Source organism: Perca fluviatilis, chromosome 24 (assembly GCF_010015445.1).
Source record: "Perca fluviatilis chromosome 24, GENO_Pfluv_1.0, whole genome shotgun sequence".
Taxonomy (NCBI): Eukaryota; Metazoa; Chordata; class Actinopteri; order Perciformes; family Percidae; genus Perca; species Perca fluviatilis.
In genome coordinates, this window is record NC_053135.1 from 14,890,979 (window position 1) to 14,908,140 (window position 17,162).

General features: G+C 40.7%; 1 protein-coding gene across 1 annotated transcript in view; it reads right to left on the bottom strand.

Annotated features, from left to right (window-relative positions):
• Positions 1–17,162, bottom strand: part of chrm4a (cholinergic receptor, muscarinic 4a) — a 45,787-nt gene that overhangs the window by 12,421 nt on the left and 16,204 nt on the right. Inside the window, exons 2-3 of the mRNA XM_039792594.1 lie at positions 1,792–2,390; positions 196–350 (exon numbers count right to left, since the gene is read on the bottom strand). Of these exons, the coding sequence (XP_039648528.1) occupies positions 196–350; positions 1,792–2,390 (754 nt within the window). The remainder of the gene's footprint in view (positions 1–195; positions 351–1,791; positions 2,391–17,162) is intronic.

Consider the following 17,162-nt stretch of genomic DNA (forward strand, 5'->3'; position numbering starts at 1 on the left):
AAGTTCCGAGGGTAGGTAGAAGGATGGCATTCATTTAAGGTGAAGTCCGCGGTGACGAAGATTTATAGTTAGAATTATAACTACAAATTCAGAAAAGGTTCTATTTTTTAACTTGTCCTTTGTTTTGTATTTCCTTTTATGAAGTTATTTGTAACTTTTATAATGCCATTCATTTGATTCCTTTGATCCTCTTACTTAATTCCCTTCTTCTCCTTCTTCTCTGGTTTGTGTTTGGACACCCTGCTCCTGGAGGCAAGGGAAATGTGGATGTACAGGACTGTCATAATAATGACAGGAAGATAGAATGCTGCTATAGCCGTCCCAAATGTTGCTGCAGGGTTTGAAAGGAACTGTAGAAAGAAAGAAAGAAAGAAAGAAAGAAAGAAAGAAAGAAACCCTTCCATGATCTACATAGAATTTCTACACATGTGCATTTGATATATACAGTGAGTTAACAGTTTTGTAGACACACTTGTACAGTCTAATGCAATCCAATACAACATACCTGAAATCAATCGCCAGTTAGAGGTGGTATTGAATTGCGCTGCAGTATATTAAAAATGTAATATTTTGCACATCCATAAATACACATTACAGGTATTAGAGTATTAAGGCCCAAATGCACTGAAATTAATAACTGACGCGTCTCATTTGATGCGCTTCAATTGACGTTCCTCAATTAATGCTCCTCAATTGATGCTCCTATGGTGCATTGCATGCATCACATTTGAAGTGCCAACACAACAGAACCAGCTGTATCTTAGGAAAGGTCGCTATTTAGGCAAAGGTTTTGTATATTCAAGTTACCCCGTGCAGTGGTTGCATTAGATAGGGTCATAAAACTTCCATAATAATCTAGTCTACTATTACCGGTCATTTTGCAGTGACAGCCGAGACCACTAAAAACATTGTGCCAAAACAGGCAGGTATGCTATCTATACTTGCTTGTCCTTCATTCTCCATAGCATCAATCCCTCCTTATTTCAACCTCGTCTCTGAACGTCATCACACTTATTGGACTTTTGAAAGAAACATACATACATACATACATTTCTATTTAAGTAGCTTATGACATTACATTAGACAGGAGGACAACTGTTGAGTGCATACTTCCACACAATAGGTTATACTGCAAATGAACACTGACCTCAGTCAGACAATGAGGCAGAGAGGAGAGACAAAGAGGCGGATGTGTAGCGAGAGCAATCAACAGTTTTGGGCAGTAAGGCGCCGGAATATATCAGATGGTCAATCTCCCACATGTAGGCAGACTCATCCCCCCCGCCTAATTGAACTCATCTCTGGCAGGGATGAGTCTGCCTACAGGTGGGAGATTGACCATCGGCTGACCTGGTGCAGTCAGTAAAACTTGGAGCTTAACGCTCTGAAGACTGTGGAGATGGTTGTGGATTTCCGGAAGGACGCAACCCCCATCACGCTGGGTGACTCCACAGTCAACACTGTGGAGTCCTTCGGCTTCCTGTACTCTATCATCTCCCAGGACTTCAAGTGGGAGCTGAACATCAGCTCTGCTGAAAAGGTATTTGACTGCAATCTGCCGTCTCTCCAGGACCTGTACGCCTCCAGGACACTGAAGTGGGCAGGAAAGATTTTAGCAGATCCCTATCACCCCAGACACAAACAGTTTGAACCCCTCCCCTCTGGCAGGAGGTTGCTGTCCATCAGGACCAAAACCTCACGCCACAAAAACTTCCCCTTTGCAGCCAGCATAATTTACAAACCCCCCACCCCTCTCTGTTAAAAGGATCAGTTAAGTTGTATTTACTGTACCTGAATATAACACTCTCCAGGTGGCACTGTTCGCTGTCCAACGATGAACTGCCAGAACAAGATGGCGGGAGCCCACAAGATGAACGACAGGATCCATGCTGCCGCGATCATTAACCCTGCCATCTTCGTTGTCCTCCTTGTCGGATATGTGAGGGGTTTTGTCACGCAGAAATAGCGATCAAAGCTGATGATCAATAAATTCATCACTGAAGCATTTGAGACAACATAATCTAAAGCTAGCCACAAGTCACACACCACCGGCCCAAGCGGCCAGTAGCCAACGATAATGTAGACTGTGTACAGATTCATGCTGAAAGCACCGATTATCAAGTCAGCGCATGCTAATGAAAATAAGAAATAGTTATTGACAGTTTGTAGGTGGCGGTTTACTTTGATGGACAGCATGACTAAAATATTTCCTGTGACAGTCACAAAACTCAGAGATCCTGTAACCAAGGCAATAAAAAACATCTCCAGAGCTTTATATGGACTTCCTGCCCCAACTCCTTCGTCCACAGGAGAGCAGAATGTTGAATCATTGGAGGACGTATTGCAGGAGGTGTTGGAGAACAGGTCAGCTGATTGGACGATCGATGACCCTGAAGGAAGAAACAGAGAGATAAGAAGACACACAAAGGGGTGTACATTATCATCATAGTGGCTGATGACCTGTAATTTAGTTCTAAATTTGAAATAACTGATTTTTAACTGAATAACTGAATTTTTTTTTTTATCCAAGAAACATTTCTGCTGATGTAGTAGTTGCGTTGGTACCAAATTAACCTATAGGAGGAGGTCTAATCTTGTGAGCTGTTGCAGTGATAATAACCCTTAAACCATAGAGATGATGATAGACTTTGAGTAAGCAGAGGGTGCAAAACTACTTTTTGAAATTTCCAGGAAAAAAGGAATGTGAAAAACCTAGAATTTCTTGGCACTCGAATATTTGCTAACCTTAATTAGTAAAGCAATCTGTAGAAATGGTTTAAAGATGGTTCATCAGAGATTATATTTTTTTAAGAAGCTCAAACATCTGGAGTTTGAAAATTTGTTCTCTACTGCCGCCACAGCTCAACTGGGGATGCTTTCTAGCAGCACACCCATGTGGTTGTACTGGCCCTCCCCCAACCACTTTGCATTCAACTCACTCACTGTAAGGGGAGGTGAAAAATGCTGAATTTTGCAGACGTGAAATAGTCACTTCTGGCAGAATAATTACAAGAGAGACATTTCATTGAAAATGGTTTATACTCTGTCATAAATGGATATAGTTTAGAGAAGATGGGTGCTTGCATGCTAACTACAGAAAAACGACTGACTTTTCATGTGGCTGGCATACCTGCACTGAGATGTGATCTCATGCTGCACACACAACATCATTTTTAGTTTTCCATTAAACTATAAAACAGCCTCACTGTGTCTGTTTCTTAACATTCCCTCCTATCATTAAAACTGAAACACTTACGAAAGGTGGCCAACATATTCAGGTCTTGTTATGTAGGAGTATATACTTTTCACCAGGCAATAGGTGCTAATGCCATTAACAAATACATTGCATTTCCCTTGACTGCTTCACAATAAAAGTCATGCGGTCTTCTTCCAATGCAACACTTCTAATAGCAACAGTAAATGTTGCAGCTCCTTCACATTAAAACAACTCCAACTCCCTAACAGTTCCAATATGTTTGTAGAACAGTAACCATCATAATCAGTGATGCTTATATCTGTTAGATGACAGTCATAATAGAAACAGAGTAACCAAACAGCAGATATTTCAACCCGTTCTCACTCCCAACTTGTCAAATGCGGCAGCTTGGGCGGTGGCCCTCAATTTTTGATGCCTATGCACAAGGCATCTGTATAAGATGCACTGGACTTTCAACTAAAGAGTGAGGAAGTCCACTTAGGGAGGATAATAATCAATGGCGGATCTAGAAAATTTTACATGGGGTGGCAAAGGGTGTCAAGAGATTTTGGCAGGATGGGGGGGGGGAAGACGGTATATTGCATATGGAACCCCCATGTGTAAATGCACTGCTATGCCCTGCAGCACCCTGCTAAGCCCTGAACTGCTACAACTATTATTTCTAGTCATAGTTCCATTATCTTTATTGTTACTATAATTGCCACCGTTCATCATACTCCATGTGTGTTGGAAACGCATACAGGTCAGGAACACAGTGGGGAGATGCTCCAAGCTGAGCAACACAGACTGGTGTACTGCATGCAGACTCTGGGATGCAGACTCTATGGCAGGTGGTCTTCACTCCAGACTGAGGTATAGTCATACAGCCATTGTCATCCACTTCTGGCATGTTCCTTGACAACAGGTCTGCATCAATGTTCTGTTGGCCTGGGCTATACCACACATCAAACTCATAACGTCGATAGGGAAGCTAGCCACGATGCCCTATTGCCCTATTGTCCCATCTTTCCCGAAAAGCTCTGATTCTTTCAAGTAGACTTTGTTCACATCTTGGGCATACTTCTTTCTCTTCTGAGTTGGAGCATATCCCTTTGTGAGTTCAGAATAGTTCTGAATGAATCAGCAGTAATAACCGCAAAACCCTAGGCCAGATTGTAACGTCTTCAGTAGTGCTGTCAGCATTAATCGCATGCCGCCATTTATTAATTTATTTTCACTTCACTCGCAGGGTTTCCCGCAGCACTTATGCTGAAGATAGCAAGATGCGCCTGCCGTCGTCGTAAAAAACAAAATCATACATATAAGAGTGATCCTCATATATGTGTGATATGTATGGTCCTGTTTTCTCCCTTTCATTCCAAAGCACACAGTTGAAAACCTGCAGGTGGAGGCGGTGGAGACATACACACCGCTGTGGACTTGTGTCAGTCCCGCAAGCGGTTTCAGGAAAGTGGCTGCATGTGTCCGACAATGCACAGATCATCAACACCGGTACAAGCCTACAGATGTCCGCGGACACGTAGTGTGGAAAGTGTGTTAGAGGCTCCCGGACGGTGAACTGAGACTCTGTTACCTGCTTGTCGGTCAACGGTTAATGATTATTTCATTTCATTGTGCTTTCTTTTGGAAGGCTGGCTGACAAAAAAAGGTAAACAATAGTTAATAATAGATAAAACAATCAGTAAACAGAAGTGACGTGGTGGCTGGTGTCTGGCATCACCCAATTATATCTGTCAATTAAGCCAGACGAAAGTGGGCAGTTAGCTAAACTTCAAGCGTGTATTAAAGATATAAAATCCTGGATGACCCACAATTTCCTGATGTTAAACTCAAACAAAACTGAAGTTATTGTGATGGGACCAACACACCTCCGAACTTCATTGTCTAAAGATATAGCTACTCTGGATGGAATTGCCCTGGCCTCCAGCACTACTGTCAGAAATTTAGGAGTTATTTTTGATCAGGATATATCCTTCAATGCCCACTTAAAACAAGCTTTTTTCCATCTTTTTCCATCTTCGTAACATTGCCAAAATTAGGAATATCCTGTCTCAAATCGATGCTGAAAAACTAGTCCATGCATTCGTTACTTGCAGACTAGACTACTGCAATTCCTTACTATCAGGTTGCTCAAATAAGTCCCTAAGACTCTCCAGCTGATCCAGAATGCTGCAGCACTGTGGTTTACGAGAACTAAGAGAAGAGATCATATTTCTCCTGTATTGGCTTCTCTGCACTGGCTTCCTGTAAAATCTAGGATCAAATTTAAAATCCTCCTCCTGACCTACAAAGCTCTAAATGGTCAAGCACCATCATACCTAGAAGAGCTCCTAGTACCTTATTGTCCTAGTAGAGCACTACGCTCCCAGAAAGCAGAGCTACTTGTGGTTCCTAGAGTCTCTAAAAGTAGACTGGGGGCCAGAGCCTTCAGTTACCAGGCTCCGCTCCTGTGGAACCAGCTCCCACTTTGGGTTCGAGGGGCAGACACCGTCACCACATTTAAGAGTAAACTGAAAACCCTCCTCTTTGATAAAGCTTATAGTTAAGGAGTGAGGAGTTGCAGCGTCCACCTAACCGGCCCACCTGCTTCTCTTCGTAGTCATCAGTTTTATTTATTATATAATCAATAATATAGCGAGAGTAGAGGGAGGCAGGCCAGTACAGCCCGATCCGGCTGGGGAGAGTTCTTGCCCGACCAGGCACCTCTCTTTAACCTGCCTCTCTTAGGCCGGTTACACACTGCACGCGTCTCGCGAGCGTGGCGTTTCTGTTGCGTCTCAGCTGCGTGTCAGCTGCGTGGATTTTTCTGTGTCCTACATACCAGAAGCGTGTCTGACTCGGCGCTGCTCCTGCTGCTAGGTACAGGGAGGGCTGATCTCGGGACATTGTGCCGACAGATTCAAACTCTGAAAAATGGGTAAGTGGGCTGTCTGAACAACGTTGTGTAGCTGTAAAGAGCCTATATAGCCTATCTGATGTTGGACCGTCACTCAGAACACACACTACGTTGTTATCGTAGCCTATCCTACCATTTATATATAGCCTACTGATTTGATTAAAGCAAGACAACGTCGGCAGTATTGACTGCAAAATACGTTACAGAATATTTCGTTCTGTATGACAGGTGCAATATTTGAAAAACTTTTCTCTGAAATTTTGTATTACATTTATATCTACATTGATGTCAAAACCTAGACTTTCAAACATCAATATGTCATTTATTAATATGTATTTGTGTCTAAATGACATATAAACATATTTTCCTATTCTATTTTGCCTGGAACCGCTTCCAAACACGTCGCTCGCGTGAAAAAATAGGCGTCGGTTCTATTTCTAGCTAGCACGTCTCAGGCGCTGCTCGAGCCGCGGCCGAGACGCTGCGCTCACGTTCAGCAGTGTGTAAGCTCTAACCTGTTAACATGGGAGCTGAAATATAAACGGACACACCATGCAGCTGACACGCTCGCGCGACGCTTCCAGTGTGTAACCGGCCTTAGTTATGCTATTATAATTCTAGACTGCCGGGGAAGTTCCTTCCTTCCTGTGACACACTGAGCTGCCCTCTCATCTCTACTTGTTTCCTTTTGTATGCATCCTGTCCCAGAAATGGTTGTTACTAACCTAGCTCTGGGGAGTTTACTCCCCGGAGTCCTTATGTTTCTTCTCTGCAATTCTCTGCAATTCTCTGCCGCGTCCGCCGCATCCGACATGACATGAACTTCCACGGTGACCTTCGAAGTCACTGTTCCATTATCTTTAATGTGACTATTATTTGCCACTGTTCATCACACCCCCAACCGCCCCCGCTCTGGGTCTGCTGAGGTTTCTTCCTAAAAGGGAGTTTTTCCTTGCCACTGTCGCAATAGCCACTGCTAATGCTTGCTCTTGAGGGACTTACTGTAATTGTTGGGGTTTTGGAATTTATAGAGTGTGGTCTAGACCTACTCTATCTGTAAAGTGTCTCAAGATAACTCTGTTATGATTTGATACTATAAATAAAATTGAATTGAATTGAATTGGTGTGTGCGCCAGTTTTTGTGTGTGTGTGTGTGTGTGTGTGTGTGTGTGTGTGTGTGTGTGTGTGTCGGCTCGCCCCCGCGACATCAATGCCATTGTCTTTGCATTGATTCACCAAGCTTTGAACATGGCTCGCATTGGTGCCCACAATGACAGACGTCTCATCTTCAGCCCTGGGGTCATCTTCAGCCCTGGGGTTAGGACATATGAGAGCTAGGACACAGTCTGGCTGGTTCCTAACACCTCAGCTGGATTCTCCATATCAACTACCACGTAGCCACGGTAAGGGTAGCTAGCTCCAGACTCACTTAAACCCCACAGGGAAAGACCAGATACTGGCTGAATGGGGATATCAGACAAGTACAATGATCATCACCTGAGAGCCACTATCTAATAAAGAAGTGCAGGTTGTCCATTAACCTTTAGCGGCACCCAACTAACCTATCAGGAATATGCTCTAAGACTTTCCATCAGTCTCCGCCTCTTCTCTTTGCGAGAGCAGTCACTCTCTTCCACCATGAGCCATGCTTGACCCAGTCAATGGTTGAACTGCTCTTCTCCAGCTGGAACCCAGAGAAAGTTCGTAGGCAGCGATTGATTCCACGCTCACTTGAGGACTTCGACGTCTTGTCAAGTAAATCACTCACAGCTCGCAGAATGGCCTCTGTTGACTTCGCAGCAGCCTCATCTTCAGGAAACAATGTGCGAAGGTCTTCAACATGCGGACATCTGAAATTGTGTACTGGCTCGTGTAGCTTCATCTGCTATGATAACAGACCACTGCCCTCCACCATCAATAGAGTAGACTACTTCCTTGTTTATTGCTGGATTTGCAATGAATTACATGCAGAGGAGAATGAAAACACAAGAGCGCCTGTCTCCACAAAATCATCTGTTTGATGGTTATTTATTTGTGCTTTAGAACATAATCGCTGTAAAACAATCAGAAAATATATATTTTTTCTCTCATTCACAGCTCCGCAACACTCTCTCTCTCTTCTCTTGCCGAGCCCGCAGCAACGAGCCTGCTGTACAATAAGGCATTCAGGTACAAAAAGCTGTTCACTAAATATGTTGTGTAACCCCCGCCCATTTCTAGCATGTGAGGATATTGGTATGCATCGCTTCCAGGTCATATCTGAATTGTAATGACCAGGAATCAACCTGTGTTGACTGGCCTGTTTGGAATGGACCAAAAAAGTGTTGAACACGGGTCAGATACCCAGGTAATTGGTGTGAAAGAGGTAAAAGTGAGTAAGTAGCATACAGCACAACTGTACTGCACCATGCCACAGAGAAAAAACTGAATGCAACTGCTAAAAAATGAGACAGTGAAATCCAAAAAGATTATTTTTTGATTTAGTGTAACATGACTCAGAAAATACATAATGTGGGAGAACGTGGTTCACTGACGATGGCTGCAGTTTATACCACTGCATAAGCCTGACTGAAGTTCCTAGACATGAGTCATGTGTTTGTGCAGATGATTTCAACTTTGCTAACTTGCTATAAAATGAGCTTCAGCAGAGAAGCTGTTTCTTAGAGATTCTAAAGTCATCATTTAGAGTCCCTTCTCTCCCCGCCACACTCTATTTGAAAGGCTATGGTACAAATCAATGAATTTGTGTGCATTTACAGAGCAAATATGTTCACACTGGACAGTTGGGTTTACTTTAAGCCCCCAGCCTCTGAACTAGGCCCAATCAACAGTCTCTTCACCAGCTGACAGGTGCATGTTCCTGCCTACCAGAAAGGTTGCTGCGGACTACACTTCAGAACCCATGGAGTACACCAGCAGCTTCTCAACATGCTCAAAGGGTTTTCATGGAGATTTTTTCCACATCTACTTGTATGTCTTGGCTTATGTCCAAGAAGGTACTGTAGGTAGGTTTATTGTTTAGAACAGAGACAATCCAAGTAGACTATTCACAATATAAAGGAAAGAAATTCAAGAATAGACAGACAAAAGATTATATGGTGAAAGGGAGGAACATTTTCAGAAAAGAGAAATGTTTTCGTAGTAACCTGATGCGCCATATGGTTTGTTAAGACAAAACCATCTAAAAAGATGCCATTGGAAATTGTTTGGAAAAGGGCAGCATGTGATTGGATCAACCATCTTTTTTTATCATATCCGCCACTGTTGTTTTGAACAGACAGTCGCGGCCGTCACACATGCCTAAACCTCGCTCGTAGCTGCCAGCAGCTCCTTACTGGACGCTGATTGGTTTGGTCCGCTTTCAATTGTATGCACCATGTTCTCAATAGATGGAATATTTAATAAAAATGAGAGATACCATATTTTCCTTTTCTGATACCTGAACTTGCGTATTGGCTGATACGGAGTACCGATGTGATACCAGTGCGAAAAAAAAACAAAAAAACGGGTTGACCAAACCCCGGGTAAATATTGGATATGTATTTGAAGGATGGAGACAGCTTAGGGCCCAAAGGCACACAGAGTTGGTTAATTTCCTCCTGAACAGGTAAACATTAGCTTCAGGCTAATTTATCACAGCTACAAAGGACAAGCATTTTATGTAATTTCAACATTCGTGTACTCATATTGAATTATATAGCTAGAGTACCCGAGTTGGTTACTTGCAAAAACAATTGAGACACAGCCAGTAAAGTAATCTCAACTGGTCCTGGCTAACGCCGCCATGCTAACCCTGCTTACGTTACCAGAGGACCAGGCAAGCGGGCGACGGCTGTTTACAACGTGTAGCCTGTTCACCGGCCGGAGACGACAACAGTGAGTTATTTTAAGCCAAGAGAGGGGGGCTGTAAATCGGGAGGACTGTGAGTTTACAGAGTGTTTAGTGATTTTTGCTGTAATTCTAAGCAAATAAAGTGCGTTCAGTCGGGTGGAGAGGACAGCAAGGTAACGTTAATTTTATTTTTAGCGGTTCCTACAGTAATGTTAGCTAATTCTAAGCCGAGGAAGCGTGTTTGTCCGTCAGGTGGCGAGGACGGCGGTTCCTACCGTAATTCTAAGACGAAAAGTTGGGTACAGAGCTCCTGACTTTTATGACTGTCAATATAGCCAGCATCTAACGCTAGCTACTAGACAAGCGGCTAGTAAAATTGTTGTGGATGCTGCGGTCTCAGCCTGGCAACCTCCACTGGCAACTCTCTCCAGTATTTTGAATTTGTACTGCAGTAACTATTTTAAACACCAGCTGCCAGTATCACATATTGCACCTTTAAACTATAGGATCTTGGATACACATTGATTTTTAATTGATTTAGTTTTATGTGAAATATAAAAATACCCAAAAGGTTGCTCTGTTGCCTCGCATTGCCTCTGGTACAATGAGGTATTTTTAAACAGATTGTAATCGCTTTATACACACAATATGTTAATGTAATTGCAACCTTTACATACATATAAACGACATATGTAAAGTATCAACAATACTGAAATTTGTTTTGTTGGACGACACTAAAAGTTTCTGTTCTAGGGATTGCAGCAAATTTTGGCGGTGGTCACGACAGAAATAAATTAAAATTGTGGTTTGACACAAAAAAGTTAAAATTAAATTTGAACTAAACCAAACTTCCTTTGTTTCGAAATTATAAATATAGTATAGTTTTTTTTAAATGTTTTAAATAAAGTATATTCTATTTATTCTAAAAATGTGTTGTGTGTGGAATATGTGTGCTGTGTGGAATATCCAAATGAATTGGGACTTGCTTCTCAAAAAACAAGCTGCTGTGTATTGTAAATGTGATTTTCTAATCCTGTGAGCACCATAAACAAAATTGCATTGAACTCCATTGTATTAGAGTGGAGGCCGAAACAGATATTTCAAACCTTGGACAAATAAAACTGAAATTATAGAATATCATAACTAATATAAAATACATTATTTTCACATGCCAAAAGGCAGGAATTTGTGCAAAATCTGCTGTTAAAAAGGGTACATTGAAACACATCAAATCACATCCAGACAAGACACATTGTAATAAAAACATCAGTCATAGAAGAACTGAACTGTGAGCCCTGACATATTAACACTGCAATGGTGTTGTGTGTCTGATTAAGATTTGGGGCCATCTTGCACCCGGCGCGGCGCAGCGCAAAGCCCGACTGTGTCTTTGCTAGTTGAAGACCGACGCAGTTCTCAATTTCCCATTTAAATAGCAAATACACCTGTGCCCATCTTTGCGCCCATGGGCGTGCTGGTCTTACAGGGAAGTGCATTCAGGTGAATTCTTGGCGAATTGCTATCTTGAGGCAGCGGGAAGTGATCGCGCCATTGACTAACAAAAACCTGGTCTAAAGTCAATAGCGCAACATTTCATTGATATTTTAACAGCAAATTAGTAAAATGCGCTTTGGCTTATGCACAGCGCGCAAACTATGCTTGTTACACACACACACAGGGAAGCGCAGCAGCACACAAACATGCAAAAGATTACAAATAAAAATATTGCGGTGCAAATCCGCCATCATAATAGCATGAGCCAAGGTACAAGTGCGCCTGGCTTTTAAAGGGAATGGGAGATGACACTGATTGGTTTATTGCATGTTACGCCCAAAACAAACCTATGAATTAATGAAGACACTAATACACCTGGGCCATGCACTTCATGCCGTGCGCTTAGATCGTTAAAATAGGGCCCTTGAAGTCCAGTGTTCACTCTCCATCTGGTTTGGTTTCCACCAAGTCCTGGGAGAGATTTTGTCTGTCTGCTGTTTGGTCTGCATGGGTTAATACTACATGGATGTAAGTGAAACGTACGTTTTTGTGTGAAAATGTTTTTTTTTGTAATGTGTCCTTCACACTCTTGACTTGAATAAATGAATGTTTTAAATAGTTTTTAACTGCTCATTAATGGTTTTTTTTATGTAAACACTGTAAAGTTCTTTATGTAAACACACAATGAACTTGTTGCTGAAATGTGCTATATAAATAAAGCTGCCTTGCCTTGCCTTGCCTTACTTCAATAAGGTACAGTGCATTCAGGTGAATGGGAAGTGCCAGGTTCATGAAACTGAACCATACAGTAAATGAACAAGCTGTTTCACCAAAACAATAAGCTGCAAAAGGGATTTCATTAAAAGCTTAATTAAGAGATAACTAGGACTCTTCTGTCATTCCACAGTGATTTGATATCATGATAACTTAAACAAGACTCTACAGCCATGCTAGCAGCTCTGTGAGGCTGTACTTTGGCACCATTGTACTTTGAGCAAAATGCTAACATCAGTATGCTCATAATGACAATGTTGACATGTTGATGTTTAGCAGACATACAGTAATGTTTACCATCTTAGCTTCACATGTTAACTTGCTAAACCTGAAAAAAATATACGTGTTGCTGGATTGAGGACATTTTTGTTTGTGTTAGAGAGATGCAAATAACTTTTCCTGCATTTATACAATTTTATTAAAATCTGTAAAACATCAAATAGTTATACATTATATGTATATTAATTTTTGCTGACATTATTTTACATTTTACTAGAATAAAAGTAAAAAAAAAAGAATAATTAAGAAATGTTTTAGGGTTATTACGTGGCCTTTGAAAGATATTGAGCAACGTTAGGTCTGTTATGTTCTAAAAGCCACTCGGAACCATCTACCGTTTTTATGCATCATTCATGTGGGCCAAGTAGAGCTAATTTTGGATACAGTGTCATTTGTTTATGTAATACTCTAGTCACTACACTCAGTTTGAGTTTTTTACAAAGTCAATAAATAATCTGTAAAATCATCTATGGAAGATTTTAATTTTATAGAAATAGTAAAACAATAAGGTACACAAAAATGTAGGTAGTTACTAAGTAACGAATGAAGAATGACTGGTTAGTTAATGAGAAGTTCCTGCGTGACTGGGATTCAAGCACTATTGATTAGTTACTGGTAAACAGACTGGTAACACTTTATTAATTATCATGAAATCATGCTTGACTATGCATGAAAAGGCATGAATTCACTCATGTAGTACTTCATGAACTATCAGTAATGTACAAGGATTAATAGTATCTCTTGCATGAATTAATGCAGGAATAATACATTAATTAATGCATCAATTGAGGCATTTCAATCATCATGAGTTCTGATATATTAATGATGTTCATGTCTTCTTCATCTGTAAATCTGTAGTTAAAGTGAGAGGCTAAAGAAACTGAATTGTAGTGTTTTTAATGTGCAATTATTGTTAACTAAATGACTTCATTACTTCATCATGTTTGTGGCCCTTCAAATAAAGTGCTGACCTGGTCCATCTTTAACATTGATAAATAACATGTGATTAATAATTAATAATAAAAAAGTCAAGACATCTCTGTTGTTCAGACACTTAGAAGTTAGTAAAAAGTAAAATTCATAAATATCCTACTTGGGTGAGCATAATTTTTAAGGCATTACTGCTTAAGTGCCTTATGTTGTTGTGAATAAAGCAACTACAAAAATGCATCTGCAGTATACTGTATTGTGTAAATGTCAGTATCATTTTGCCAACCCACTCCTTTAATTCTTAATACATTTAATGCTACCATTAATCATATCTTATGTGACAACACTACAATTATTTCGAATATATGTACACTGCTGTGATTTGAAGAATACCTGAACATCATTAATAAATCAGAAATCATGAAGATTCAAATACCTTAATTGATGCATGAATTAACGTATTGTTCCTGCATTAAGTCATGTATAAGATACTATTGATCCTTGTATATTACTGATAGTTCATGAAGTATGCTACTACATTAATGAATTAATGCTTTTTCATGCATGAATTCCTGATAATTCATGTACCATGAATTACATATTTCATGGTACATTACTGTATTAAATGTTACTTTATTAATTGTTAGCTAATAGTAAGTTAATGAGAAGTTCCTGAGTAACTGTGATTCAGCATTTATGACCGACAGACAGAACTTCTCATTAACTTGTTCCTCAGTAACTACCTACATTTTTGTGTACCTTATTGTAAAGTGTCACCATAGAAACACAACAAAATGGATAGTACGTTTGTTGTTTAATCAATTAAACAACAAACGTACTCGCTTTCAACACATCTTACAGTCTTCATCAGCAGATGGAGTTTGCTCAGGTGTCATCACGAGGCCTAGTAGTTAGGAATATGATCACATGATAACATGTTAGGGGATGGTGGTAACTCCTGTCTTTGATTATAATTGGTCTGTGGACACAGACCAAAGACTCAGGCTGTCATGGCTGTCCATGACTTTTTCATGTGTATTTGTTTAGATTGAAGGTCAAATCTCAAGTCATACACTACTACAGTCTTCCTCTCAGGGGGGGGTCCTGTCTTTAGGTTGTACCAGCTGAGATCTTAAAGGGTAACTATGTTCTTTTTCAACCCCGATTTTCCCATGTTTTTGTGTCTAAGTGACTAATGGGAACAACAATCTTTGACAATGGTCCAGTCGGCAGCAGCGAAACAAGCTATAATGTAAATTTATAGGGCAATTTTCCAGCTTGTATTTACCTTAACAAAAGTGCTGGTTTTGCCACTGACAGGCTCAGATTAATATTCTAAGATTCTGACAATTATTATAATTACATTATGGAAAGGATTTCTAAGGAGGACGACCTTTCTAATAAAGAGTAAGATCCTTTTTTTAAACATAAAATCATCCACAAAATGGCGTTCGCTAAACCCACCAGACTCCACGTAAATATACAGTAATTTTAACATCGTAAAATACACTTCATTCAAAGTCGACAGAAACAGAATAAAATTAAAGCTGCAAGCAGCGTTGGACGGGCCCTTGCGCCTCTGCGCACGTCGGGGTTACTGGCGGACGCCGCTCCTTGCGACCGTGCATTTGCGCGGCTCTCAAACACTGCAAATCATCACCAATGAAAAGGGATCTCTCTGCTGAGTTCAATAATACCTCACACAAGACTCTACATCATACAGTTAATTAGCTGTGAAAGGGGGCATGGCCAAAGCATAAGGGTCGGGGCAAACCTTTACCAATAAAAAAGGAAGTCTCTGCTGAGTTCATCGATAGATACCTCACATAAGACTCTACCTTAAACTGGTCACCAGTTATGAAAGGGGGCGTGGCTTAAGCATAGGGGGGCGGGCCAATCCATCACAAATTAATAAGGAACTCTCTGTTGAGTTCAATGATACCTCACACAATGGTGTACAAGAAATGGGTCATTAGTTATTAAAGGGGGCGTGGCTTAATCATATGGGATGGGGCAAATCATCACCAATGAAAAGGGAACTCTATGCTGAGTTTAATGATACCTCACACAATACTCTACCTTAAATGGGTCAGCAGTTATGAAAGGGGGTGTGGCCAAACCATGACCAATGACAAACAAACTCTGCTGAGTTCAATGATAACTCACACAAGACTCAAAAGCCATAGAAGGGGGCGTGGCCTGAGTACATGGGCATGGTTAAAGTATAGGGGCCGGCTCAGTATCACAAGTAGACCACACATTCTAAGTTTCATGTAAATCAGATGATAAGGCTGATTTCCTGTTGCCAGCGGGGGACACTATGACCAAAAGTAAATATTGGCCTGTAGGTGTCCTCAGGCCTGGACTCTTGTTGATTGTGGGAAATTTCAAGCAGATATGACAATGTACACTGTAGTTACAGCCACTTTCTCGTTCATCGCTAAACACTCAAAATGGCCGCCATGCCACACCGCCATGCCACCGTTTGACGAAACGTTTTTCTTTTAAGAACTTTTCATCTTTAAAGTGTTGAGATGGTACAAAATTTGAAGTCCATCAGATGAAATCTCTAGGAGGAGTTTGTTAAATTTGTTTTAGGTGTACTTCTTGTTGCCACTACCTATGACTTTGAGCCAACATCGGCCTGTAGATGTCCTCAGGGTTGGACTCTTATGAATCCTGAAAAGTTTCGAGCCAACTGGACAATGTACACTCAAGTTACACCCACTTCCTGTTTCGATGGTGAAACGCACAAAATGGCCACCCCGCCACGGCCATGCCCTATGACAAAAAGTTTTTCTTTTAATAACTTTTCATCTGTAAGGTCTTGAGATGGCACAGACCAAATTTGAAGGTGATCGGATGTAATCTCTAAGAGGAGTTCGTTAAAGTACGACGTGGAAATGGCCAAAATTGCACTAATTTGGAACTTTCAATTCAAAATGGCGGACTTCCTGTTGGGTTTAGGGTACGGCTCCAATGACGTTTTTTGTACGTCTTGACATGCTTGACATGTTTAACGTAGACTCACGAAACACAAGTTTCGTGACTCTACGTTAAACTTAGTGTAGGGGCTCAATTTCTTTAATTTTGTAGGGGCCATTTTTGGGCGCCTATTTCTGAAACCCTTAAAATACGTATATTTTCACCAGAATTGATGCGACCATCAATTTCGGTGAGTTTTTGAGTATGTTAAACCCCTCAAAAAGGCAATTAATTTGCCGGACGAAGGAAAAAGAATAATTCCTTAAGTTTCAATAGTGCCTTAACTATGAAAAGCCATTTTTGTTATTCCAATTTCCAACCAGTACAAATCTCCTTAATAGACTGCAATATGTCTTACATTTTCTTATATATATTTATCTTCTTTTTTTCTGTGTAAAAGGCCTTTTGCCAAAAAAAGAGCTCTATAAAGGCATTTCAATTCAAATACACAGAAGACTTGTCTTAGATCCTCCATAAAATATACAACACAGGCTGATGAGAGGCATTACTATTGATTTCATCACCATCGTCTTACACACTCATATATACATGAACAGCATTCCAGCAACAAGGCTCTAGTCAGCATGCTGTTGCAACATTTATATCTCTCTAACATGGGCATACACCCGCATTGTCAACAGACAACTAGCAGACAGCATTTCATTGAAATATTCATCTAAAATCAAAATAATTTTAAATTATAAAACCATAGATGTCCGCCTGTTTCATTCCTCATTTACCTATTCTACCTGCTC